Source organism: Palaemon carinicauda, chromosome 44, assembly GCF_036898095.1.
Source record: "Palaemon carinicauda isolate YSFRI2023 chromosome 44, ASM3689809v2, whole genome shotgun sequence".
Lineage (NCBI taxonomy): Eukaryota > Metazoa > Arthropoda > Malacostraca > Decapoda > Palaemonidae > Palaemon > Palaemon carinicauda.
This window is the reverse complement of record NC_090768.1, coordinates 43,691,349-43,718,986: the sequence shown is the minus strand read 5'-3', so window position 1 is coordinate 43,718,986 and position 27,638 is coordinate 43,691,349. Positions and strand designations below refer to the sequence as shown.

The window sequence follows — 27,638 nt, the reverse complement described above, 5'->3', positions numbered from 1 at the left end:
AGTTACTGTGGTGATTGTATTTTTGGATGAAGGTGAGCACCATCTATTTCAATATGAAATGGAGTCACGTGTTGAGCCAAGGAGATACCACGTGGTTGCATGGTAATTTATGGATTTAATCTACAACAAGAGAGCCCAGGATTAGAAATGAAACTATGAGAGATTACCAGAGTGCCATATGTGGATGAGATCATGATGAGAGGTAGATGGAGATGGTTTAGGCATGCTCTTCGCACTCCCCAGGAGAGATTAGTTCACCAAACGTTCAACTGGGCTCCACAAGGCACTAGAAGAGTTGGAAGACCCAGGCTTACATGGCTGAGGCCCATGAGGTGCGAAGTAGGAGATGATGAATGGAGAAGTATTGAATTAAAAGCTCAAGATAGAGACAACTGGCAAAATCTAACCTAGGCCCTTTGCATCAATAGGCATAGGAGGAGATGATGATGATGAAGAGAGCCCATTATAGATCAAGGAGGCCTGGAGTGATGATGATCAACTGATGAGCTTTGTTACAAACAATTCGATAATTACAACATGAACTTAAAAAAGTAAGCAACAGGTTATATTGCTACATAACATAAGCAATATAAAATTGAACCAACAATAATTTTGTGTAATTATCATTTACATTATTTATCCAAACCAATAAGTTCAAATTCCCAAATCTTGTAAAGTTGAAAAATTTATACTTACACATATGTCTTACCATTCAAAAGTTTCTAAGGACAGGATCTTTGTATGATAACTCAAGATGCTTGAAAACCTCCTCCTCTGTTTCTGCAGGCAATAGTTTCATCTCTTTGCTGTCCCACAATCCATGGCTATTCAAAGTCTTTTTGAGAATCGTATTGGAGTAATGACGTAACATGCGCATAAAAAGTTTACTGCCGGTCCATCCAAGTAAACCATAGGCCCACTGCTCTTTTGGTATCACAACCAAGTCTACTCTTACAGCTTGCCATAGTCTATTCACATTACTTGCTGCTGAAATGCTCTTAAAATCTGGAAATTTAAAATAATGAAAAATAAGGGAATAATTCTAGTACTCATGCAAAACCAAGTCCTGTACTTGCAAACATTATACCATCACCAAGCTAAAAATCATACTTTATTCGACTGAAAAAAATAGAATTAAACATTAATACCAGTATCTTAAGACTATTAACACAATTAGCTTTACAAATTTCGGAAAATTTGACAGTAAACTATTTTGTAAAATTTTATATCAAAGTGGTTAAAAAAAGAAGATAATAAAAACATAAAACTCTCACTTACCAAGGTTAAAATCTGCCTCTTTCAGACTGTTATTAAAGTCCAAAAGCCAAAGGCCTTTACGAGGACACTTGAAAATACAAAAGCATTTTTCGAAGTGGTCCATAGTACTCAACTGTTGATTACTTTTCCTGTACATTGTCTGAAAATAGAGAAAAAATAATGAACAAAGTTATTCTTGACATTTTAATGCTTCTAGGTCTTTTAATAAGAACAATGATCATAATACATATAGTACTGTGAATATATAATTACAACACTAACCTTAATAATCACATACTTTAACAGAACTTACAGTGTAAGTCTTACTTCCTAATATCTAAATAATACATTAATCAAAAATTAAAAATAGGCACAGCTAATCTCCCCCATACTAGAATTCCAAGAGGTGAACAAAGTCAGCTGTACGTGCAAATGCTGGCCTATTTTACCAATGACACTGAAGCCTTCAGAATCTTGTTGAGTCTAGCAGTAACACGACTGTTTACTGTGCCTTTCAAAACGTTTTTTTTCTGCCCAAATTCCAGCATTTTGGTTTGCTTTGGATTTCTTTTAATACAGGAACTATCAGGTAGGTCTCGTCAAGTTAATACAGCACATTTTTGTATCAGGTGTAAATACCATTTAACTGACCTTTATCAAAGACTTTTGGTCCTCACTTTTTGTGCCAAGTATGTTAGGGCAACTAGAGCATTGTTCAGAGTCTGTGTAATGTATGTGCTTCTCTCTGGTAAGAAAATTGTTGAATTTATTGAAATCAAAAGAGGAGAAAGGGCAATGATGCTAAGCCTATAAAATGAATGATAGTATTTCTGACCAGGACTTGGCTGTATTGCTTGCTGATAGATCTCAAGTTGGCTCAACAATGTCAGAGGGAATTATCTACAATGAAGCCAAGGTTTTGTTACTGATTAATTCACATCACAAGTCAGGTCAAATGTGAAACCAGGTTTCAAATCTTTGAGATCCAAATCAAATAATACTTTTAGTTTTCATAATTTCTTTGCTTACAATACTATTCTGTGGTATGTCTCATATGGGGCTTATAGTACAGAGCAGGGAATAAAAGTTGGTAAAATTATGAAACTAAAGTACAGTACATACCTCATTATAAGAAGACTTCTCAAACCTGGAGTGAAGGATGTACCCTGCAAGATTCAACTGCTTCATCAATCTGGGAAGAACACCAACTTCATCTCCAATTTTGTTATAGCTGATGAGGAGGTCAACATCATGACCAATTGTCTTCCCTCTGAGAGAGCGAGAGAAATTATCAAGTTGTTTTACAAAGGCTTCGTGTAATAATCATAAGATATCTTTGAAAATTCTGACTTTAATGATTTGCAACTTAGGAGAAATATGATATCAATATTATTTACAACAAAATGAATTTTGATAAATTGCAAGTTATAAGCAAGAATAAATTTATACACTTGAAAGTTTCTTATGAAGAATATAAATTCTATCAAATACCTCAACATCATATCTAAAATGATAAGACAAAATACAGCATACCTTCTGAAACCTCCAGCAAGTTCCAAAACATATCCTTCTTTAATTTTACTCAATTCAATGTTCACTATTTCCTTAATTTTCTTAGCTATGTCAAGAGATACTGGTGTATTCAAATCAGAGTGATATGCCACTCCTGAAATGCAAGCAGGAAAATTACATATTAAATCCCTCTGCAAAATACTGGATAAAGTAGAACTTAATTTCCTTAGGCTGAATTTGAAGTTAACCTTAACCGATACAGACATTAAAACATACTAGGTCGTATTTCTCAAAGAAATCAACCTTCACTGAGCAAAGGTATTCAATGTAATTATAAAAAAATTCAAACTAATATTTGTCCAGAATATATAAAACTTGATTTTACTTCAACTTCAAAGCAAGCAAATTATCATATACTGTTGTTGCTTTCATCAGGGGTTTGGAAAATCCCCATATTACAACCCAAAGGCTCTTATTTACCCCTTAAAAACTTTGCCTCTTTTTTATTGCTCTTAACACAGTGACTTTTCATAATAGGATGCTGGTTAAGTGGACATTTTGCAGATACATAGTCATACTATATATTGTGTTAGTTTAAAATTGCAATTAAAATGATATTTTCAATTTAAAATAAATTTTTGAATATACTTAGACCAGTGGATATATGTTAGCTAACGTCTCCGACGGTCGACAGATTAAAAAAACTCGCGAGCGATCACCGTGGTGGTTGCTGGGTGTGAACACCAGCGCCAACTGCCGGCAGGATACCGCATATATTTCCCCAGGAATTCAGTTCTTCTCAGTCCGTAGGGTCTCTATCGGGGAGGAAGGGGGGCCTTTAATTATATATATCCACCGGGTAAGTATATCAAAAAATTTATTTTAAATTGAAAATATCTTTAAATATTTAACTCAGCCGGTGGATATATATGTAGCTGATTCACACCCATGGTGGAGGGTAGAGACCAGTATTAAACATTAAAGGAATATAAGCTCAAGAGTTTTTTACCATTATCCAAAAAACAAACTTAAGTATAGGTACCTGATAAGGAAGCTGAATCTGATGATACTCTGCCTCATAAGTCCACTATCCTTACGAAGCCCAGCGTTCCACTCAGGGTGCTGAAAGGCTTCTAGGAGCTGTTATATTTAGGGTGAACACCCCTATAACAGGACCTCATCAATACCCTTGACCTGGGCACTCTCAAGAAACAAGTTTGACCACCCGCCAAATCAAAAGATTGCGAAAGACTTCTTAGTCTCCACATACAACCCAAAAAATTAAAAGTTTCAAGAGAAGAAAAAGGATATTGGGATTAAGGGAATGTAGTGGTAGAACCTTCACCCACTACTGCACTCGCTGCTACGAATGGTCCTACCGTGTTGCAGTCCTCATAAAGAGTCTGGACATTTTTTAAATAATGTGAAGTGAACACAGATTTACTCCTCCAAAAGGTTGCGTCCATAATGCTTCTAAGGGATCTATTTTGTTTGGACGCTACTGAAGTTGCTACCGCTCTAACTTCATGAGTTTTAACTTTAAGCAATTTCAGATCATTCTCACTTAAATGAGAGTGAGCCTCTTTAATTAAAAGTCTAATAAAATAAGACAACGCATTTTTCGACATCGGTAAGGAGGGCTTTTTAACTGAACACCATAAAGCCTCTGAATTACCTCGCAGTGATTTGGTTCTATTTAAATAAAATTTAAGAGCTCTTACAGGGCACAGGACTCTTTCAATTTCGTTCTCAACAATTTCAGATAGACTGGGAAGTTCAAACGATTTAGGCCATGGACGAGATGGTCGTTCATTTTTGGCTAAAAAACCAAGCTGAAGCGAGCACACTGCTTTATTAGAGCAGAAGCCAATATTTTTGCTGAAAGCATATACTTCACTAACTCTCTTTGCGGCAGCCAAGCTCACTAAAAAGAGAGTTTTGAGTGTAAGATCTTTGAGTGAGGTTGAATTCAACGGCTCAAACCTATCAGACATAAGGAACTTAAAGACCACGTCAAAATTCCAAGCAGGAGTAGTAATCTGACGCTCCTTGGAAGTCTCGAAAGACTTGAGAAGGTCTTGAAGATCTTTATTATTAGACAGATCCAAATTTATATGCCTAAAAACTGAAGCTAATATGCTTCTGTAGCCTTTAATGGTTGAGGTAGAAAGGATGCGATCATTTCTAAGATAAAGTAGAAAGTCTGCTATCTGTGCTACAGTGGTATTGGAAGAGGAAATAGAGGAGGACTTGCACCAGTCCCTAAATACCTCCCATTTAGATTGGTAGATCCTGACGGTAGAGGATCTTCTAGCCCTTGCGATCCCTCTAGCTGCCTTCTTCAAAAACCCTCGAGCTCTAGAGAGTCTTTCGATAGTCTGAAGGCAGTTAGACGAGGCGCGGGGAGACTTTGATGAAATCTTTTTACATGAGGTTGACGCAGGAAATCCATCCGTAACGGTAAACTTCTTGGGATGTCCACCAGCCATAGAAGTACCTCTGTGAACCATTCTCTCGACAGCCAGAGGGGAGCAACCAACGTCAATCTGATCCCTTCGTGAGAGGCGAACTTCTGAAGCACCTTGTTTAGGATCTTGAATGGTGGGAAGGCATAGATGTCTAGGTGAGACCAATCCAGCAGGAAAGCGTCTATGTGGGCTGCCTCTGGATCTGGAACTGGAGAGCAGTAAGTTGGGAGCCTCTTTGTCAGTGAAGTCGCTAACAGATTTATGGTGGGTTGACCCCATGTCATCCATAGCTTCTCGCACACATTCTTGTGTAACGTCCACTCCGTGGAGATGACTTGTCCTCTTCTGCTGAGGCAGTTTGCTAAGACATTCATTTCTCCTTGCACGAATCTCGTCAAAAGAGAGATGTTTCTTGCCTTTGACCAAATGAGGAGGTCCCTTGCGGTGACGAAAAGGGAGTGGGAGTGAGTCCCTCCTTGTTTTGAGATATACGCCAAGGCCGTGGTATTGTCTGCATTCACCTCTACCACTTTGTTCTAAACCAGACTCTCGAAACTCTTTAAAGCTAGATGGACTGCCAGAAATTCTTTGCAGTTTATATGGAGTTTCTTCTGATCTGTGGACCAAAGACCCGAGCATTCCAGATTGTCCAGTGTCGCTCCCCAACCCAAATCAGATGCGTCTGAATACAACACATGGTTTGGGTTCTTGACCACAAGAGAAAGACCTTCTCGAAGTCTGATGTTGCTGTCCCACCAAGTCAAACATGTCTTGACTGAGTTGGAGATTGGAATAGAAATCGTCTCTAAGCCCTTCTCCTTGTTCCAATGGTTTTTAAGGTTGAGTCTCCCCAGAGAGATAAACTGTTCCAGCAATGAAAGAGTTCCCACGAGGCTCATCCAAACTCTTACAGAGCAACTGCTTTTCTCTTGCAAGTGACGGACTTTTAGCAGAGCTTGCTCCGTTCTTATGGGAGACGGAAAAGCCCGAAAAACTCGACTCTGTATCTCCATCCCCAAATAAAGAATTGTCTGGGATGGAGTAAGTTGTGACTTTTCTACGTTCACTAGGAGACCTAACTCTTTGGTTAGGTCTAATGTCCATTTGAGGTTCTCCAGACAGCGATTTAATGACGACGCCCTGACTAACCAGTTGTCCAAATAAAGGGAGGCTCTGATCCCTGACAAATGTAGAAAGCTTGCTACATTTCACATGAGCCTTGTAAAAACAAGAGGAGCAGGGCTGAGGCCGAAGCACAGTGCTCGGAACGGATACACTACTTTCCCGTACACAAACCTCAGATATTGTTGAAAGTTTGGGTGAATCGGGATGTAGAAGTATGTATCCTGAAGGTCGAGAGAGACCATCCAGTCGCCTTCCTTTACTACTGCTAAAACAGATTTGGTAGTCTCCATTGTGAACTTTGTCTTTACAATAAACACATTGAGTGCACTTACATCTAGCACTGGCCTCCAACCTCCTGTGTTCTTCGGAACCAGGAAGAGACGGTTGTAAAAGCCTGGGGATTGAAGCTCCGAGACTTTCACCACCACCCCCTTTTCTAACAAAAGAGACACTTGATGTCGCAAAGCCTGTCCCTTTGTTTCCTCTCGATACCTGGGAGAGAGGTCTATCAGAAAATTTACTAGAGGAGGTTTCCGTACAAAAGGGATTTTGTAACCCTCCTTTAGTAACACAACTGACTCTCGGTCTGCTCCCCTTCTCTACCAGGCCTGCCAGAAGTTCGTCAGTCTGGCACCTACTGCTGTCTGAAGCCGTGGGCAGTCAGACTCTGCCACGGGAAGATTTGGATCCCCTTCTCTTACCTCGTTTGTTATCCGGACGAGAGGTTCCCCTGCTGGGGGCTCTGCCACGAAAGGGAGGAATAAATCTTGTTGCTGGCGTATCAAACTTGGGTTTTTTGGCATAAAAAGAGGGTAAAACCTTGCGTGCTGTCTTGGCCACTAAATCGTGCGTGTCCTTCAGTGCAAGAGACAACGCAATATCTTTAATAAGATGTTGTGGTAACAGAGTACTCGACAGAGGCGCAAAAAGTAGCTCTGACTTCTGACAAGGGGTGACCTATAAAGAAAGGAAAGAACACAAAGTTTCTCTTTTCTTAAGTACTCCTGCAGTGAACGTAGCTGCCACTTCATTGGAGCCATCCCTTATGCCCTTGTCCATGCATGACATAATTTGTCCAGCAATATCATTGTCCAATGGAGAGACCTTCTTACTTAAGGCTCCCAGGGACCCATCCAAAAAATTAAACACTTTGGACGCACGAAAAACTCCTTTCAGAAGATGATCCAGTTCTGAAGATGACCAGAAAATCTTCGAGCGTCTCATAGCTAGACGACGAGGAGAGTCCACTAGACTTGAGAAGTCTCCCTGGGCAGAGGCAGGTACTCCCAAGCCGAGAACTTCTCCTGTGTCATACCAGACGCTCGAGCGAGAAGCTAATTTAGAAGGAGGAAAAGCAAAGGAAGACTTTCCTAAACTTCTGGTTTCCAACCAGTCTCCCAGTAAGCACATGGCTCTCTTGGAGGAACGAGAGAGAACTAACTTCGTATACGAAGGAATCAAAGAAGTCATGCCTAGAGTAAATTCAGACAGCGGCGAATGTGGAGCAGCCGTTACAAAATGAGTAGGAAATATTTCCCTAAAGATGTTCATAATCTTTTTAAAGTCAAGGGATTGTTGGACAAACCTATTATCCTCCTCTTCTGAATGAATCCCCGAAGGTACATTAGAGGAAGGGGATCATCAACTTCTTCTTCAGAAGGCACATTATCTGATAAATCTAAAGTCTTGGGAGAAGGAGAATATTCAGAATGACGTGAAGGTAAAGCCTGACAGGCTACATCAACTTGTATATGAGAAGAAGTTAAAGTTGGAGGGTCGATGTCACGTTGAGACTGCAGAGAATGTTGTTCTACTACACGTCGAGACTGAAGTGACTGACGTTCAATGTCACGTAGAAACAGCGGTGACTGCTGTTCGATGTCATATCGTGACTGTGGAGACTGACGCTCGACGTCACGTCGTGTCTGCAGTGTCCGCCGCTCAACGTCACGTCGTGTCCGCGGCGTCTGCAGCTCAACGTCACGTTGTGACTGAGGTGGCTGACGTTCAAAGTCTCGGTGGGACTGCAGTGACTGCTGATCAAAATTACAACTCGACTGAACTGACTGTCGATTAATGTTACGTCGAGATTTATGCTCTGCATCTCGTTTAACAGCAAAGCTGACACTAGGGATAACGTCACAGTGACGTGACAAATCTCGTTTAGAAGGTTGAAGACCTGAATCACGTTTGCCAGAACCGTGACGTACAGCAAGCAAGGGATCCTTTCGCACAGGAACAGGATCGTAAGCTTTCATTAAAGAAGAAAGCTTAAACTGCATATCTTGCAAAAACACTTAACTTCGGATCAACCGCACTCGAAATAGATCATGACGTCGGTAACGTCTGTTCATGAACGTCATCGTTATGAACGGGACTCTCAAAATCAACGTCACGTCTGGAACAACCAGAAAGCAAAACGGGATCGTGACTTTTAGAATAGGCCTCTGGGGCCACAAAAGTAGACGATAAAAGAGATCGCTTAATAGGAGAGTTATCCTCCGATGAGGGAATACGGTCTGGGCTGTCCCAATGACTACAGCCAGGACGTCGATCTTGTTTTGAAGGAACTAATTTACGCTTCAACGGTCTTGAAACCTTACGCCAAGATTTTTTAAGAAACGAGTCATCGGAAGACGAGGAGAACTTAGTTTCTCCTGTCTTATGGTAAGGACGTGCTTGAGGAGCAACGTCTGATACCTTTGAGGGAACGTCTGTTCGTTGGTTAAAGCCTCTCGCCTCCTTTGGTCTTGTGACATTCCTTCTCCCAGGGGTCGGGGAGCCTGAAAGAGGTCTCAGACTGGATAAGCGACAAGCACGAACAGACGAATCCTCCGAATTAACACTAAACACATTTGTTGCACTTTTCACTTTATCACTTACACCCTTCAAAATCTTTACGTCGGACATAAGCTGATCATTAGTGCCAGTCGGGGGTTCTGAAACTACCACTACAGGGGGAGGAAAAGGTTCAGGGGCATGGGAAGAGGAAAATTCTTGCGATCGAGAAGAGCTTCTTCTAACCCTATCTCTTTCAAGTTTTCAAGTATATTTCTCATACTCCAACCACTCGAATTCAGAAAAATTAACACATTTCTCACATAGATCCCCTAATTGACAAGCTTTGCCTTGGCAATTAATACAAATAGATTTAGGATCGATGGAAACTTTAGGAAGGCGTTTATTACAGTCTTTATAACATTTACGATAGAAGCTTTAGGAAGGCGTTTATTACAGTCTTTAGAACATTTACGATAGACAGAAGGGTCAGCCATTTTGAAAATTTTAAAGAGTCCAAAAAAAAAAAAGTTATTCAAGAGTTTTATTGAAGATAATCCAACACGGCGAAAGCCATGAAACCATGAAAAAAGTACTTCACCAATTAGTTGAAAACTTTGAGGTTAAGCGCGAGCGGAACCAATGTTGTCATTTCAACTGACAGGAGAACTGAATTCCTGGGGAAATATATGCAGTATCCTGCCGGCAGTTGGCGCTGGTGTTCACACCCAGCAACCACCATGGTGATCGCTCGCAAGTCTTTTTAATCTGTCGACCATCGGAGACATTAGCTAAATATACCGTATATCCACCGGCTAAGTTAAATATTTAAAAATAAATAGGGAACAGATGGTCGAATAGAAGTGTGTGGAAAGAAATACTATCACATTCACACTAAATATAGAATACTGCACTGTATTAAAAAAAGGAAAAAAAAACAAAAGGATAAGCTGAATTTACCTAATTACAAGGTTTTGAACAGATTTATGACTGGTTTCTTTCAATCTTATTGCAAGCTTAAGAAACAAAATTATCAAAATAAAGTCTAAATGATGAGCTAATTATTATTATTATCATTATTACTAGCTAAGCTACAACCCTAATTGGAAAAGCAAGATTCTATAAACCCAAGGGCTCCAACAGGGAAAAGTATGTTTGCTAAAAAAATTAATCCAATATAATGACGCAAAATGTTTTAACAATTATATCTTGTGATCTTCATGAATCTTTGAAGGTGTTGAGCAAAATAAAAAGGGCTCATTAAAAATTCCTGAATATTTTATAGTATGTTTCATTTTTAAGCTTTATAGTGTATTTATGCTAATCTATTAGGAAATGTATAAAAGAAAAAGTGAGAAAGTAAGTTTACAAAATGCATCTATAAAACAACCAAGAATGTATCCTATTTCTTACCAATTTTGATTCTTTCATCAGCTAAATCTAATTGGCTCCAATGGGTTATCAAATCCTCAACAGAATTTATTTTATGAGTAGTGTGCAGTTTCAATGCTAAGGTGGGTCCTATGCCATACACTGTACTCAGATTCTGTAAAAAAAATAATCATCAGAAATATGAAAAACAAAATTAACCTATCATTACTTTTACCATATACATTACATTACTGTACTTACTACTTCTGTTTCATAATTTGGCATACCTGCTGATCTCATTTATCGACTTCAATTGTATAGTGAATATCGTTATTAAGGTTTAAAATGGAATAAGAAATCTAGTTACCAACACAGTGTTGGGTCACCAAGAGAGTTTTAAGAAATGGAAAATATTGAAAACTAGGCAACCAACAAAACTTTTGGCCAGATCATTCTAGGAAATGTCTTTTTTTTTTTTTTTAATAAGAAGGCTGAAGCAATAGGTCTAACCAGCACTAAAGAAAGAAGTGAGGAGTAAGGTTATCCATAAAGGAAATGATACAGTATTGTACAGTATATCCCATCAGATATCCTTGATTGGTCTCAAGAAATCCAATGCAAGGTGATTTCAGACATAGGTCAGATTTTCTACTTTACACATACTGAACAGGAAAAAGTTCTTATAACCTGCTTTCATTTTATAAAAACTCGGATCCTACATTAAAAATGATATTTTCATTATAAAATAAATTTTTGAATATACTTACCCGGTGAATATATAAATAGCTGACGTCTCCGACGGCCCGACAGATTCCAAAAAACTCGCGAGCGATCGCCATGAAGGTTGCGGGTGTGCCCACCAGCGCCGACTATCAGCCAGATACCGCATATACTTCTCAACCACTCCACTTCTTCTCAGTCCGCAGGGTCTCTATCGGGGAGGAAGGGAGGGCCTTTAATATTATATATTCACCGGGTAAGTATATTCAAAAATTTATTTTATAATGAAAATATCATTTTTAAATATTAAACTTAGCCGGTGAATACAGTGATACCTCGGTAGTCGAACGACTCTATACTCGAACAATTCGGAGTTCGACCAAAATTTTCGAGAAATTTTTGCTGCGGTGCTCGACCAAAAATTCGGTACTCGACCAGCCGAACACGTGACGACCGCATGGGCTTTGTGATGATCGCGCCATCTCGGCCACTCTCGCTTGTTCGGGAAGCATCAGTTCTCTCGAGAGCGTCACTCAGACAACGCGCGATCAGCATTCGTTGTGATTTAGTGATTTTCAGTGCTTTTAATTGCTTTTTTAGCTTTCATAATGAGTCCCAAGAAAGTAATGAGTGTTAAGGGGAAGGAGAAGAGGAAAACAGTGCGAACAACGATCGAGTTGAAGAAGGAAATTATAGCGAAATATGAGAATGGTGTACGAGTGTCCGATTTAGCGGTAGAATACGGAATGGCGAAGTCGACCATTTCTACGTTTTTAAAGCATAAAGAAATGATTAAGAAGGCGAATGTTGCAACGGGAGTTACGGCGGTAACTAAGCAAAGGCCACAAGTGATTGAGGAGATGGAAAAGTTGCTTTTAATATTTATTAAAGAAAAACAGTTGGCCGGGGAAAGTGTTAGTGAAGCGTTCATTTGTGAAAAAGCGTTGCATATCTATGAAGAATTAGTGAAGAAAAGTCCGAGTACCAGTGAAAGTGATTCATTTACATTTAAAGCGAGCAGGGGTTGGTTTGAAAAGTTTCGTAATAGAACAGGTATTCATCGTGTTACTAGGCATGGGGAGGCAGCTAGTTCGGATCAAATTGCAGCCGATAAATACGTGGGGGAATTCGATCGGTACATAAATGAACAAAATTTGATCGCACAACAAGTCTTTAATTGTGATGAGACTGGGTTATTTTGGAAGAAAATGCCAGCCAATACGTACATTACCAAGGACGAGACGAAGATGCCAGGTCACAAGCCAATGAAAGATAGGCTAACATTGTTGCTGTGTGCAAATGCAAGTGGCGATTGCAAGATCAAACCCTTGTTAGTGTACCACTCGGACAACCCCCGGGTGTTCAAACGAAATAATATTTGTAAAAGTGCACTACCAGTTATGTGGCGCTCGAACACTAAATCTTGGGTCACAAGACAATTCTTTACTGAGTGGATAAACGAAGTGTTTGCCCCCCAGGTTAAGGCTTACCTCATTGAAAAGAGCTTGCCAATGAAATGTCTTCTGGTTATGGACAATGCTCCTGCACATCCTCCAGGTCTCGAGGATGACTTGAAAGAAGAATACAGCTTTATCAAAATCAAATTCTTGCCCCCCAATACTACTCCCATACTCCAGCCCATGGACCAACAGGTCATTTCAAACTTCAAAAAACTCTATACCAAGGCCCTTTTCAGAAAGTGTTTTGAAGTGACCAGTGACACGAAGTTGACCCTAAAGGAATTCTGGAAGGAACACTTCAGCATCCTCAACTCTGTTAACATGATTGACCAAGCTTGGCGAGGTGTGACCTATAGGACATTGAACTCTGCCTGGCGTAAGCTGTGGCCATCATGTGTCACAGAGAGGGAGTTTGAAGGTTTCCAACCAGAGGCGGGTCCAAGCACTGCTACCCCTGTAATTTCTGATGACACTGATGTCGTTGAGGAAATTGTTGTCATGGGCAGGAGTTTGGGGCTTGAGGTCGACAAGGATGATATTGATGAGCTTGTAGAAAGCCATTCTACCGAGTTGACTGTGGAGGAATTGTTGCACCTGCAACAACAACAGCAGCAGGATCTGATTGTGGAGCAGGAATCTTCAGAAGAGGATGAGGTAAGGGAGGATGTTCCAAGTTCTCTCATCAATGAAATTTGTTCCAAGTGGGCAGATGTGCAGGCTTTTGCTGAAAAATACCACCCAGAAATTGCAGTAGCAAACCGGGCAGTGCATATGTTTAATGATAGTGTCATGTATCATTTTCGAAAAATACTGCAGAGGAGGAAGAAACAATTAACAATAGACCAGTTTTTCACAAAAGAAAAGAAAGCTGCTACATCAAAGCCTGTTTCTCCTCCAAAGAAGAGACAAAGAAGAGAAGAAACCCCTGAAATAGATCTGCCCACCCTTTCATTGGAGAGAGAAATAACTCCTGAAGGAGAACTACCCCGCCACATCATGGAAGGGGACTCTCCTTCCAAGCAGTAACCTCCCCCTTCCATCCTCTCCACATCCATCCCTGTATGCCATCGAACCGCTGCTCAAAGGTATGTTCACTACAGTACAGAAAATGGTTTAAAATTGTTTTATTTTAGTACAGTAAATGGTTTAAAATTGTTTTATAGGATTTTCTGACCAATTTCATACACATTTAGATAATTATTGTTGTTTAGGTACACGTTTTATTAATATTTTGGGCCTGTTCGAGTGCTTGGGAACGGAATAGAATATATACCATTATTTCTTATGGGGAAAAAAAATTCGGTACTCGAACAAATCGGAGGTCGAACACGGATCTCGAACGGATTATGGTCGAGTACCGAGGTATCACTGTATATAAATAGCTGATTCACACCCATGGTGGTGGGTAGAAACCAGTATTAAAACAATAAAGGCGTATATGCTCAAGAGTTTTTGACAAATATTTCATAAAAACAAACTTAAGTATACTGTAGGTACCTGGTAAGGAAGCTGACTCTGATGATTACTCTGCCTCATTAGTCCGCTTTCCTCACGAAGCCCAGCCATCCTCTCAGGATGCTGAAAGACTCCCGGGAGCTGTTATATCCAGGGCGAACACCCCTATAACAGGACCTCATCAATACCCTTAATCTGGGCGCTCTCAAGAAACAACATTTTGACCACCCGCCAAATCAAAAAGATTGCGAAAGACTTCTTAGTCTCCCGTACAACCCAAAATAAGATTAAAAATTTCAAGAGTAGATTAAAAGGATATTGGGATTAAGGGAATGTAGTGGTAGAGCCTTCACCCACTACTGCACTCGCTGCTACGAATGGTCCCAGTGTGTAGCAGTCCTCATAAAGAGTCTGGACATCTTTCAAGTAATATGAAGTGAATACCGACTTGCCTCTCCAAAAGGTCGCGTCCATCATACTTTTAATGGATCTATTTTGCTTAAACGCTACTGAAGTTGCTATCGCTCTAACTTCATGAGCCTTGACTTTAAGTAAATTACGATCCTTCTCACTTAAATGAGAGTGTGCCTCCCGAATCAAAAGTCTAATAAAATAAGACCACGCATTCTTAGACATGGGCAAAGAGGGCTTTTTAACGGAGCACCATAAAGCCTCGGAACAACCTCGTAGCGGTTTAGTTCTGGATAAATAAAATTCAAGAGCTTTAACGGGGCACAGCACTCTTTCAACTTCATTCCCCACAATCTCAGAAAGACTGGGGATTTCAAATGATTTAGGCCAAGGACGAGACGGAAGTTCATTCTTGGCCAAAAAACCAAGTTGAAGAGCGCCTACTGCTTTATTAGTGGAGAAGCTGATGTTTTTGCTAAAAGCATGTATCTCACTAACCCTTTTAGCCGAAGCCAAGCTCACCAAAAAAAAGTGTCTTGAGGGTAAGATCCTTCAGGGAGGCTGAATTTAATGGTTCAAACCTGTCTGACATAAGGAACTGTAGGACCACGTCCAAGTTCCAAGCAGGAGTCGAAATATGACGCTCCTTGGAAGTCTCGAAAGACTTAAGCAGGTCTTGGAGATCTTTGTTATTAGAAAGATCCAAACCCCTATGCCTGAAAAGAGAAGCTAACATGCTTCTGTAGCCTTTAATGGTGGATGCAGAGAGGGAGCGACCGTTTCTCAGATAAAGCAGAAAATCCGCAATCTGCGCTACAGTGGTATTGGAAGAGGAAATAGAGGAGGACTTGCACCAGTCTCTAAATACCTCCCATTTCGACTGATAGATCCTGATGGTAGACGATCTTCTAGCCCTCGCGATCGCTCTAGCTGCCTCCTTCCAAAACCCTCGAGCTCAAGAGAGTCTTTCGATAGTCTGAAGGCAGTTAGACGAAGCGTGGGGAGGCTTTGATGAAATCTCTTTACGTGAGGCTGTCGCAAGAGATCCATCCGCAACGGCAGACTTCTTGGAACGTCTACCAGCCATAGAAGTACCTTTGTGAAACACTCTCTCGCGGGCCAGAGTGGAGCAACCAACGTCAATCTGGTCCCTTCGTGAGAGGTGAACTTCTGCAGCACCTTGTTTAGGATCTTGAAAGGTGGAAAGGCATAAACGTCCAGGTGAGACCAGTCCAGCAGGATAGCGTCTATGTGGGCTGCCTCTGGATCTGGAACTGGAAAGCAGTAAGTCGAGAGCCTCTTTGTCAGTGAAGTCGCAAAAAGATCTATGGTGGGTTGACCCCATGTCATCCATAGCTTCTCGCACACAGTCTTGTGCAACGTCCACTCCATGGAGATGACTTGTCCTCTTCTGCTAAGGCAGTCCGCCAAGACATTCATTTTTCCTTGCACAAATCTCGTCAAAAGAGAGATGTTACTTGCCTTAAATGGAGTTCCTTCTGATCCGTGGACCAAAGACCCGAGCATTCCAGACTGTCCAGTGGAGCTCCCTAACCCAAATCCGATGCATCTGAATACAACACATGGTTTGGGTTCTTGATCGCAAGAGAAAGGCCTTCTCGAAGTCTGATGTTGCTGTCCCACCAAGTCAGACATGTCTAGACTGAGTTGGAGATTGGGAAAGAGATACTCTCTAAGCCCTTCTCCTTGTTCCAATGGTTTAGGTGAAATTGGAGAGGGCAAAGGTTGCGTCTCCCCAGAGAGATAAACTACTCCAGCAATGAAAGAGTTCCCACGAGGCTCGTTCAAACTCTTACAGAGAAACTTTTTCTCTTGCAAGTGACGGACTTTTAACAGAGCTTGTTCCATTCTTGTGGGAGACGAAAAGGCCCGAAAAATCCGACACTGTATCTCCATTCCCGAATAAAGAATAGTCTGGGATGGAGTACTGTAAGTTACGACTTCTCTACGTTCACTATGAGACCTAGCTCCTTGGTTAGGTCTAATGTCCATTAGAGGCTCTCCAGACAGCGATTTAATGACGACGCCCTGATTAGCCAGTCGTCAAAATAAAGGGAGGCTCTGAATCCTCAAAAAATGTAGAAAGCTTGCTACATTTTGCAAGGGCCTTGTAAAATGTAGAAAGCTTGCTACATTTTGCAAGGGCCTTGTAAAAACAAGAGGAGCAGGAATGAGGCCGAAGCCCAGTGCTCGAAATTGGTACCTTACTTTCCCGTCCTCAAACCTCAGATGTTGTTAAAAGTTTGGATGAATCGGGATGTGGAAGTATGCATCCTGAAGGTCGAGAGAGACCATCCAGTCGCCTTCCCTTACTGCTGTCAAGACAGATTTGGTAGTCTTCATCGTGAACTTTGTCTTGACAATGAACAAATTGAGCGTACTTACATCTTAAGTACTCCTGCAGTGAACGTGGCTGCCAGATCATTGGAGCCATCCCTGATAGCCTTGTTCATGCATGACATAATTGTACAGCAATACACTGACAGCTGGAGAGACCTTACTTAAGGCTCCCAGGGACCAATCCAACAAAAAAAAACTTCAAATGCTCGAAAAAACTCCTAACAGGAGATGGTCTAGCTCTGAAGCAGACCATAAAATCTTGGAGTGTCTCATGGCTAGACGACGAGGAGAGTCCACTAGGCTTAAGAAGTCTCCCTGGGCAGAGGCAGGTACTTCCAAACCAAGAACTTCTCCTGTGTCACACCAGACGCCCGAGCGAGAAGCTAATTGAGAAGGAGGAAAAGCAAAAGCAGACTTTCCTAAACTTCTCCTGGATTCCAACCAGTCTCCCAGTAAGAGCATGGCCCTCTTGGAAGAACAAGAGAAAACTGACTTCGTAAATGTAGGAGTCGAAGAAAGTCATGCCAAGAGTAAACTCAGACGGCGTAGCAGCCGTTACAAAACGAGTAGGACAAAATTTCACTAAAGAAATTCATAATTATGAAACAAGGGATTGTTGGACCACCCTAGGTTACTCCTCTTCTGAAAGACTCCCCAAAGGAACATTAGTTGAAAGAGGGTCATCAACTTCTTCAGAAGGCACATCATCTGATAAATCTAAAGTCTTGCGAGAAGGAGATTTATATTCAGAATGACGTGAAGGAAAAGCCTGACAGGCTACATCAACTTGTATATGAACAGAAGTTAAAGTTGGAGGGTCAATGTCACGTTATGACTGCAGAGAATGTTATTCTACTACATGTCGTGACAGAAGTAACTGACGTTCAAACGTCCCGTAGTAACAGCGGTGACTGCTGTTCGATGCTATATCGTGACTATGATGACTGACCCTCGACATCACGTCATGTCTATGGTGTCTACCACTCAACGTCACGTCATGTCTGCAGCTCAACGTCACGCTGTGACTGCGGTGGCTGACGTTCAAAGCGATCAAAGTTACATCGAGATTTATGCTCCGCATCTCGTTTAACAGCAAAGCTGTCACTAGGGATAACGTCAGCGTGGCGTAACAAAGCTCGTTTAGAAGGTTGAAGACCCGAATCACGTATCCCAGAACCGTGACGTACAAAAAGCAAAGGATCCTTTCGCACAGGAACAGGATCGAAAGCTTCTATTAAAGAAGAAAGCTTTAACAGCATATCTTGCAAAACACTTAACTTCGGATCAACCTGTGACTGCAGTGGCTGACGTTCAAACGTCACGTAGTAACAGCGGTGACTACTGATCGATGCTATATCGTGACTACGGTGACTGACACTCAACGTCACGTTGTGTCTACGGTGTCTACCGCTCATTGTCACGTCGAGTCTGTGGCAGAAACGTCTGTACATGAACGTCATCGCTATGAACGGGACTCTTATGATGACTACAGCTAAAACGTTGAACTTGTTCTGAAGGAACTAATAAACGTTTCAACTGTCTCGAAACCCTACGCCCAGGCTTTTAAAGAGACGAATCATCGGAAGACGAGGAGAAACTTCGTCTCTCCTGTCTTATGGCAAGGACGTGCTTGACGAGCAACGTCTGATACCTTTGAGGGAACGTCTGTTCGTTGGTTTACACTCCTCGCTCCCTTAGGTCCTACGACATTCCTTCTCCCTGGTGCAGGGGAGCCTGAAAGAGGTCTCGGACTAGGCAAGCGACAAGCACGAACAAACGAACCCTCCGCAACACAGAACATGTTTTTTGCACTTACTTCACTGATATCGCATTTTTTAATAATTTCCCATTAGACATGAATAAAACTGATTTCTACCTGAAGCACGCAATTCTCCCTTAAATCAAAAGGTTAGAATTGCGAAATGAGTCGTATAATGTAAGCACATTAGTACAAAATGAAACACACATGCAAAAATCAATAAACATATACATATATATCGAATAAAACGGAAATATATAAAGTTAAAAAGATCAGTGACTGGGGATGAGACTAAACACTAGTTCACTAAGGACTACGTTTTCCATCTCTCACCGTACACTGCCTTGGGATGAGAATAAAAACTAAAACGTTTTATCCTCTCTCCCCGTAAAGAGACTTGGGACGAGAGTAAAAAACTGAATCGAGAACAACGTTACTCGCTCTTAAACTCCTTGTACAGAGACTTGGGACGAGAATAAAGATCAGATCGTTCTCTCTTTCTCTCTCTCTCTCTCTCTCTCTCTTGTCACTCACAAGAGAATGGCCCACTCACTCTTCGTCAATAACAGGTTATTTGACTAAAGGAAAAAACTGAAAGGACTAAGAAATTGAAAATTAACATGTTCCTTTAAATTAGTATCTAAAAAACTTCAGTTTGAAAGAAGAATGAACAAAACGTCAAAATCAATTTACTCTTTCTGCAAAGTAAAACCGTGATTCTCTCTTTCTCTATCATAACGATAGAGCGCAAACTGCGTAGCATAAATAAACCAAACGTTAGTTCATCTTTGAAAGACAGCACGAAGACTATGCAAAGAATAAATTTCTTAAAATATTTTCTAAAAATATTCATCTCATCACTCTTACAGAGCAACTGTTTTTATCTAAACAAAAATAAAAGTTGAATGGGCTCAACGTTGTTTAACTTCGTTTTCCAAGTCAGGACCGCCTACAAAGAATAGGTAAAGGCCACATATAAACAAAAACATAAAATTTATCTCGATGTTTAGTATACAGTAAATGGAAAGCTAATCGAAGAGGCCTAACAAAGGCGGGTGAGATATAAAATATATAGAGGTAAATCTATAAATATCAACAATAATTTATAAAGTGATAAAATAATTACTAAAAGCCTTTAACACACTTCCGTACACTGAGGGAAGGGTGGTCATCTTTTCTCTATGGAAAAACCAGAGCGAGATTAAAAAAGCAAGGGCAACAAACTTTTCCTCTCCTTTCAAAAGCATTTCTTTTGAAGATAGTATTGAATAATCCAACACGGCGAAAGCAATAAAACCAAAATCAAGTACTTCACCAATTCGGTATAAAACTTGAGGTCTAGAGCGAGCGGAACCAATGTTGTCGGTGACACCGACAGAAAAGAACTGAGTGGTTGAGAAGTCTATGGGGTATCTGGCCGATAGTCGGCGCTGGTGGGCACACCCGCAACCTTCATGGCGATCGCTCGCGAGTTTTTTGGAATCTGTCGGGCCGTCGGAGACGTCAGCTATTTATATATTCACCGGCTAAGTTTAATATTTAAAATGCTTCAATATGAAGTACAGTACAGTAATAGCTTGAGATACGAATGCACTAGGTAAGATTTTTTTGAAATACAACAATACATTGTATCTATATTTACGCCCTAAGATACGGCGATTTTTTTTTAACCCTTTAACCCCCAGCCTATTTGGAAATTTCCAACCCTTAACCCCCAGTGGGTTATTTTTTTCCCAGCACATTTTGCAGTATATTTTTTTAAAATTGCTCTAACAGCCTTGATTTTTGTCATAGAGAGGTCAGGTTGGCCTCATTCTCTTGGAAAATGCCTGAATTTTCTCAAAAAATTATCAAAAATATGAAAAAAATAATTTTTATAGCATTTTTTTGCAAGGACGTACCGGTACGTCCATGGGGGTAAAGGGATGGCTTTTGTGAAACGTACCAGTACGTCCTTTGGGGGTAAAAGGGTTAAGATAAGATTTCAAAAATCGCGCAACACCATAGCGCATGCATCAAGAGAAAGCATTTTTTCTTTTTGGTCATAATCTTGATAAAAATTTGATTAATATAGTTCTACAGAAAAAAATTATTTTTTCTATTTCATGACAGCTCATACTGTATACATTACCTTTAGAATCTGAAAATTCTCAGAATCTTTTTTCACGATAACTTCTTCACACCTTCCGGTTTCAAGAACTTCTTGTATCACCTTTAAGCCATGCCCAGATCCTAAGCCTTTCAAGTTATCTACCTAGAAGAAACAGATAAACAATATTACAATCGAGTTGTTAAAAATATGTAATGAGCACAGGCGTAGATACATCTTTATTGAAAAGGCTCATTAGTCTGGTTTATTACTGTGGACCTTATATTATATTTCTTTGTACTTTTTACTGTATCTGTATTTATCCCTTCTTATTTTTCTGTTTACAGACAGGGCTGATTTCACTTATGAAGCCCTTGGGATTACAGTACAGTATTGCATACTACATTTCAAAGTACATTACAACTTAGATAATGAAGATAATTTGACTTGATCGCTCAAAATACTTACTACACCTTCAACTTTAATAATTGAAAATGAGTTTACCAAGATCAGAGAGTCATATTAATAAACTCTTACTAGGCTTACTCAAAGGATTTGTTCCAATATGAGGTGAAAGTGCAAGCAAGGTAAATTGGGAAAGCTGGGAGGGAGGAAATCAAAGGAAAGGGATGAAAAGAGAAAAGGAAGAAAGCAAAATTGATATGGTTGAAGGGGCATTCTTAAGGACCTTCAGTACCATTGAAAGTTCAAAATGCAGACCACACTGTAAATGCCATGATGCCCCAAAAAGGGAAATTCCTAAATTAATTGAATTTATGCTACAATGAATAACATGCAACTTCAAACTTCTTGAGCAAGGATGAAACGTTATTTTTATTAATAAAATAAATTTTTGAATATACTTACCCGGTGATCATATAAGCTGCAACTCTGTTGCTCGACAGAAAAACCTACGGTCAAAATACGCCAGCGATCGCTTTGCAGGTGGGGGTGTACATCAACAGCGCCATCTGTCGAGCAGGTACTTAGTACTCCAAGTAAACAAAGAACCAATTTTCTCCTCGGTCCACTGGGTCTCTATTGGGGAGGAAGGGAGAGTCCTTTAATATATGATCACCGGGTAAGTATATTCAAAAATTCATTTTATTAATAAAAATAACATTTTTCAATATTAAACATAGCCGGTGATCATATAAGCTGATTCACACCCAGGGGGGTGGGTAGAGACCAGCATTACATGTTTACATTATTATGAGCTAAGTATTTTGTATTTCATTTTAGCAGTTATTCAAAATAACAAACATAAAATAAATAAGTACCTGGTAAGGAAGTCGACTTGAACAATTACTCTGCCTTTTTAAGTACGTCTTCCTTACGGAGCCTCGCGATCCTCTTAGGATGCTGAGCGACCCCTAGGATCTGAAGTATCAAGGGTTGCAACCCATACAACAGGACCTCATCAAAACCTCTAATCTAGGCACTTCTCAAGAAATGACTTTGACCACCCGCCAAATCAAGTAGGATGCGAAAGGCTTCTTAGCCTTCCGGACAACCCAAAAACAATAATAAAACATTTCAAGAGAAATATTAAAAAGGTTATGGAATTAGGGAATTGTAGTGGTTGAGCCCTCACCCACTACTGCACTCGTTGCTACGAATGGTCCCAGAGTGTAGCAGTTCTCGTAAAGAGACTGGACATTAAGATAAAAAGACGCGAACACTGATTTGCTTTTCCAATAGGTTGCGTCGATTATACTTTGCAGAGATCTATTTTGTTTAAAGGCCACGGAAGTTGCGACAGCTCTAACTTCGTGTGTCCTTACCTTCAGCAAAGCTTGGTCTTCCTCATTCAGATGGGAATGAGCTTCTCATATTAACAGTCTGATAAAATAGGATAAAGCATTCTCTGACATAGGCAAAGATGGATTCTTAACTGAACACCATAAAGCTTCAGACGGGCCTCGTAAAGGTTTTTAAATAGAACTTAAGAGCTCTTACAGGACATAAGACTCTTTCTAGTTCATTTCCAACCATACGATAAGTTTGGAATATCGAACGATATTGGTCAAGGCCGAGAAGGCAGCTCGTGTTTGGCTAGAAAACCAAGTTGTAGAACATGTAGCCGTTTCGGATGAGAATCCGATGTTCTTGCTGAAGGCATGAATCTCACTGACTCTTTTAGCTGTGGCTAAGCATTTCAGGAAAAGAGTCTTTAAGGTGAGATCTTTCAGGGAGGCTGATTGTAGCGGTTCGAACCTGTCTGACATAAGGAATCTTAGTACCACGTCTAAATTCCAACCAGGTGTAACCAAACGACGCTCCTTCATGGTCTCAAAAGACTTAAGGAGGTCCTGTAGATCTTTATTGTTGGAAAGATCTAAGCCTCTGTGACGGAAGACTGATGCCAACATGCTTCTGTAACCCTTGATAGTGGGAGCTGAAAGAGATCGTTCTTTCCTCAGATATAAGAGAAAGTCAGCTATTTGAGTTACAGAGGTACTGGTCGAGGATACGGATACTGACTTGCACCAGTTTCGGAAGATTTCCCACTTCGATTGGTAGACTCTAAGGGTGGATGTTCTCCTTGCTCTAGCAATCGCTCTGGCTGCCTCCTTCGAAAAGCCTCTAGCTCTCGAGAGTCTTTCGATAGTCTGAAGGCAGTCAGACGAAGAGCGTGGAGGCCTTGGTGTACCTTCTTTACGCGTGGCTGACGTAGAAGGTCCACCCTTAGGGGAAGTGTTCTGGGAACGTCTACTAGCCATCGAAGTACCTCGGTGAGCCATTCTCTCGCGGGCCAGAGGGAAGCAACTAGCGTCAACCTTGTCCCTTCGTGAGAGGCGAACTTCTGCAGTACCTTGTTGACAATCTTGAACGGAGGGAATGCATATAGATCTAGATGTGACCAATCTAGTAGAAAGGCATCTATATGAACTGCTGCTGGGTCCGGGATTGGTGAGCAAAATATTGGGAGCCTCTTGGTCATCGAGGTTGCGAAGAGATCTATGGTTGGCTGGCCCCGGGTGGCCCAAAGTCTCTTGCATACATCCTTGTGGAGGGTCCATTCTGTTGGAATTATTTGTCCCTTCCGAATGAGACAATCTGCCATGACATTCAAGTTGCCTTGGATGAACCTCCTTACTAGTGATATGTCTACACCTTTTGACCAGGTGAGGAGGTCCCTTGCGATCTCGTACAATGTCAGAGAGTAGGTCCCTCCTTGCTTGGAGATGTACGCCAAAGCCGTGGTGTTGTCCGAGTTCACCTCCACCACTTTGCCTTGAAGGAGAGACCTGAAGCTTTTCCAGGTCAGACGTACTGCCAGTAGCTCCTTGCAGTTGAAATGCATTGTCCTTTGACTCGAGTTCCATAATCCCGAGCATTCCCTACCGTCTAATGTTGCACCCCAGCCTACGTCCGATGCGTCCGAGAAGAGAACGTGGTTGGGAGTCTGAACAGTCAGGGGAAGACCCTCTCTAAGGTTGATATAGTCCTTTCACCAAGTCAGACAAGACTTTATCTTTCCGGAAACCGGGATCGAGACCGCTTCTAGCGTCTTGTCCTTTTCCAGTGAAAAGCTAGATGGTATAGAAGAGGACGGAGGTGTAGTCTTCCTAGTGACACAAATTGATCTACGGATGACAGTGTCCCTACCAGACTCATCCACAGCCTGACTGGGCAGCGTTCCTTCTTCAGCATCTTCTGGATGGATAGCAGGGCTGGGGGCTGATCGTCTTGTTCAGCAACGTCCTCATCAGAGGGTTCCTCATCCGAAACTGATGGGGAAACGGCAACGGAGTGGGCAACGTCTGACTCGCTGAATCCGGTCGCACTGGTGGATGCGTGACGGAGCCGGACGCAATATCATGGCACTGCTGCACAGTCTGTGAACTGTCAACAACCATGGGTGCGCGAGGAAGTACAGCGTCAACCCGAAACTGTCTAGACTGTCTGGGTTGTGCAGTCAACACCCTACCGGGTTGCTGAGGTTGACGCACTGCGTCACAACAAGTCACCTCTGCTGGTTGTTGAACGTCCTGAACATCAACAACCACCTCCGAGCGTCGCTTAACGTCAACGTGCGACTGGCAACCCACACTGGGTCGCATCGGTGGAAGAACCACCTCAACTGGCAGACGCGAGTAGGTTACCTCAGCGTCAACAGGGCGCACAACCGACCGGTTGGAAGGTTGTTGGCCAGAAGGAGGAACCACCTCAACTGGCAGACGCGAGTAGGTTACCTCAGCGTCAACAGGGCGCACAACCAACCGGTTGGAAGGTTGTTGGCCAGAAGGTTCTTCTCCGCATTTAAGTCCTCTATCAAGGACGCAAGCTTGGACTGCACGTCTTGCAGCAAAGCCCATTTAGGGTCTACGGGAGCAGGTGTGGCAACAGACGGGGTTAGCGACTGAGGCGGAACCATTTACTATCCCTGAAAGCCTTGTTATGTGTGACATAATAGTACAGCAAAACTTCAAAGGCTCGACAAAAATTGAGAAGTTGACCTGTAAACAACTTGGAGCGTCTCCTGGCTAGGCGCCAGGGCGAGTCTACCAGAATTGAGAAGTCTATCTGGGCAGAGGCATGAACTCCCAAGCCGAGAACTTCTCTCGTGTCCTATCAGACTCTCGCTCTATAAGCCAGTTTAAAAGAAGGGAAATCAAAGGCTGTATCCCTAAAACTCCTCCTGGTGCAAAAAAACAGTCGCCTAGCCAACGTAACGCTCTCTAGGAGAGCGAGAGAGCACTAGCTTAAAAACAACGGCTTCGAAGTAGCTAGGCCTAGTGTAAGTTCTGACGTTTAGGCGAACGAGGAGCAGCAGTTACAAGATCCGGACGAAGATCCTTAAAAAATCATCATGATTTAATTAAAGTCCATAGGAGGCTAAGCAGCTTAAGGCTCCTCTCCAAATGACAGAGTCCTCAAGGGAATATCAGTAGGAGGGAGAACAGCACTTTCTCATCTACAGGAACCTTGTCCGAGAAAAGCTAGGTTATCTCAGTGAGTCTCTCACTGGTGCATAGTAGCAGACCAGAAGGCAACGTTATGTAACTGCTTGACAGTCTGTGAACTGTCAACAACTGAACTGTCAACCACAACAGGTGCGTGAAGACATACAGCACTGGTGCATTAGTAGCAGACCAGAAGGCAACGTCATGTAACTGCTTGACAGTCTGTGAACTGTCAACAACTGAACTGTCAACCACAACAGGTGCGTGAGGACATACAGTGTTCACTCGAGACTGCTTTGACTGTCTATACTGAGCAGTCAGAACAACTCTAGAATGCGGAGGTTGACGCACCGCGTCAAAACAAAACAACTTAGACTGTTGTTGTACCTCGCGAACGTCACCGGAAGGTTCCGTGCGTTACTGAACGTCAACATGCGGCTGGCAGGGTACACTGGAACGCATGGGTGGCGGGACTCTCTCAGCTGGAGTGCGGCAGAAGGTCGCCTCAGCGTCCACAGGACGCACAACCGTGTTGGTTGTAGGCTAGAGGTTGGTGCAGCGTCAACCTTCTCCGCACGAAAGTCCCGCATCAATGACGTTAACTGAGACTGCATGGTCTGCAGCAAAGACCACTTAGGGTCTACAGGAGCAGGTGCGGCAACAGACGGTGTGACTGCCTGATGCGGTACCGCTTTGCCTCTCTTAGGAGGTGAGCAGTCGTCGGAAGACTGCAGCGAGTCCGAACTGACCCAGTGGCTACAACTGGGCCGTTGGACTTGCGCGGAAGGGACCGACTTGCGCTTAATAAGCTGCGAGACCTTGGTCCATGGTTTCTTACGAGAAACCTCTTCCGCAGACGAGAAGTAAATGGGCTCTCTCGTCTTTGTGTGGGTGGGGCGATCTTGGGTAGATACGCCCGAAACCACGGAGGGAAACGTCTGTTCGTTGATCAAGGCCTGACGAACCCATAAGTCGTTCGACATTACTTCTCCCCTGGGCTTGGGAGCTTGCAAGAGGTCCCGGACTAGGTGAACGACAGGCACGAACAGACGAACCCTCGGACGCAACACTGTAACACTTTGCGCATATCACTTTATCACTTCGATTTTCTGTTTTGCACTTATTTCACTGAAATCGAGACTTTACTGATTTCTACCTGAAACACGCAATTCTACCCTTCATTAAAAGGTAGTAATTGCGAAAACAGTCGTATAATGCAGCTCATTAATACTAGCAAAAAACAGAAAATATATATAAAGATAAAGAATTCAGTGGCTGGGAAAGAGACTAAACACTAGTTCAAATAAACTACGTTTACAATCTCTCACCGCACATAGCCTGGGGACAAGAATAAAACCCTAGAAACGTTTTACCTTCTTCCCCGTACAGCGACTAGGGAGGAGAGTAACACGAGAACAACGTTACCCGCTTGAACGGAACGTTTTTTCTCCTCTCTCTCCCTCCGTCTCTATCTCTCTCTCTCTTTCTCTCTTGATTTCGCACCTGAGAGAAGAGCCCAATTATATATCGTCAAAAAAACATGTTATTTGACTAAAGGAAAAAACTGAAAGGTTTTCCAAATAAAAAGTTCCTTTAATTTAGAATTTAAAACATTTAAGCTAAGAAAGAATGAACGAAACGTCAGAATCGATTTACTCTTACTGCAAAGTGAAACCGTGATACACTCTCTCTCTATCGTAACGATAGAGCGCATGTTGAACGTCCTGAACGTCAACAACTGCGTAGTCTAAAAAACTAAACGTTAGTTCATCTTTGAAAACAGTACGAAGACTATCAAAGAAATTCTTTCATAAAACATTAAATTTAAAAAGTTTTAAATTCTTTAAAGGCTAAATACGATATAACGGGCTCAACATTGATTAACTTCGGTTCCAAGTTAGGACCGCCTACTATCAGGAAAGGTCGCATATAAACAAAACATAAAAATTTATTTTTTATAGG

The 27,638-nt window shown here is 41.8% G+C and overlaps 1 protein-coding gene across 2 annotated transcripts in view; it reads right to left on the bottom strand.

The window, feature by feature from the left end:
- Positions 1-27,638, bottom strand: part of LOC137634097 (DNA-directed DNA/RNA polymerase mu-like) — a 51,783-nt gene that overhangs the window by 2,753 nt on the left and 21,392 nt on the right. The window contains exons 6-11 of one of the 2 annotated variants that reach the window (XM_068366322.1): positions 20,809-20,931; positions 10,554-10,686; positions 2,791-2,923; positions 2,380-2,527; positions 1,279-1,417; positions 710-1,005 (exon numbers count right to left, since the gene is read on the bottom strand). In XM_068366322.1, coding sequence (XP_068222423.1) covers positions 713-1,005; positions 1,279-1,417; positions 2,380-2,527; positions 2,791-2,923; positions 10,554-10,686; positions 20,809-20,931 — 969 coding nt within the window. In that variant the 3' untranslated portion in view covers positions 710-712. Of the gene's footprint in view, positions 1-364; positions 1,006-1,278; positions 1,418-2,379; positions 2,528-2,790; positions 2,924-10,553; positions 10,687-20,808; positions 20,932-27,638 lie in introns of those variants that run through there. The other variant, XM_068366321.1, reaches the window with a different exon arrangement.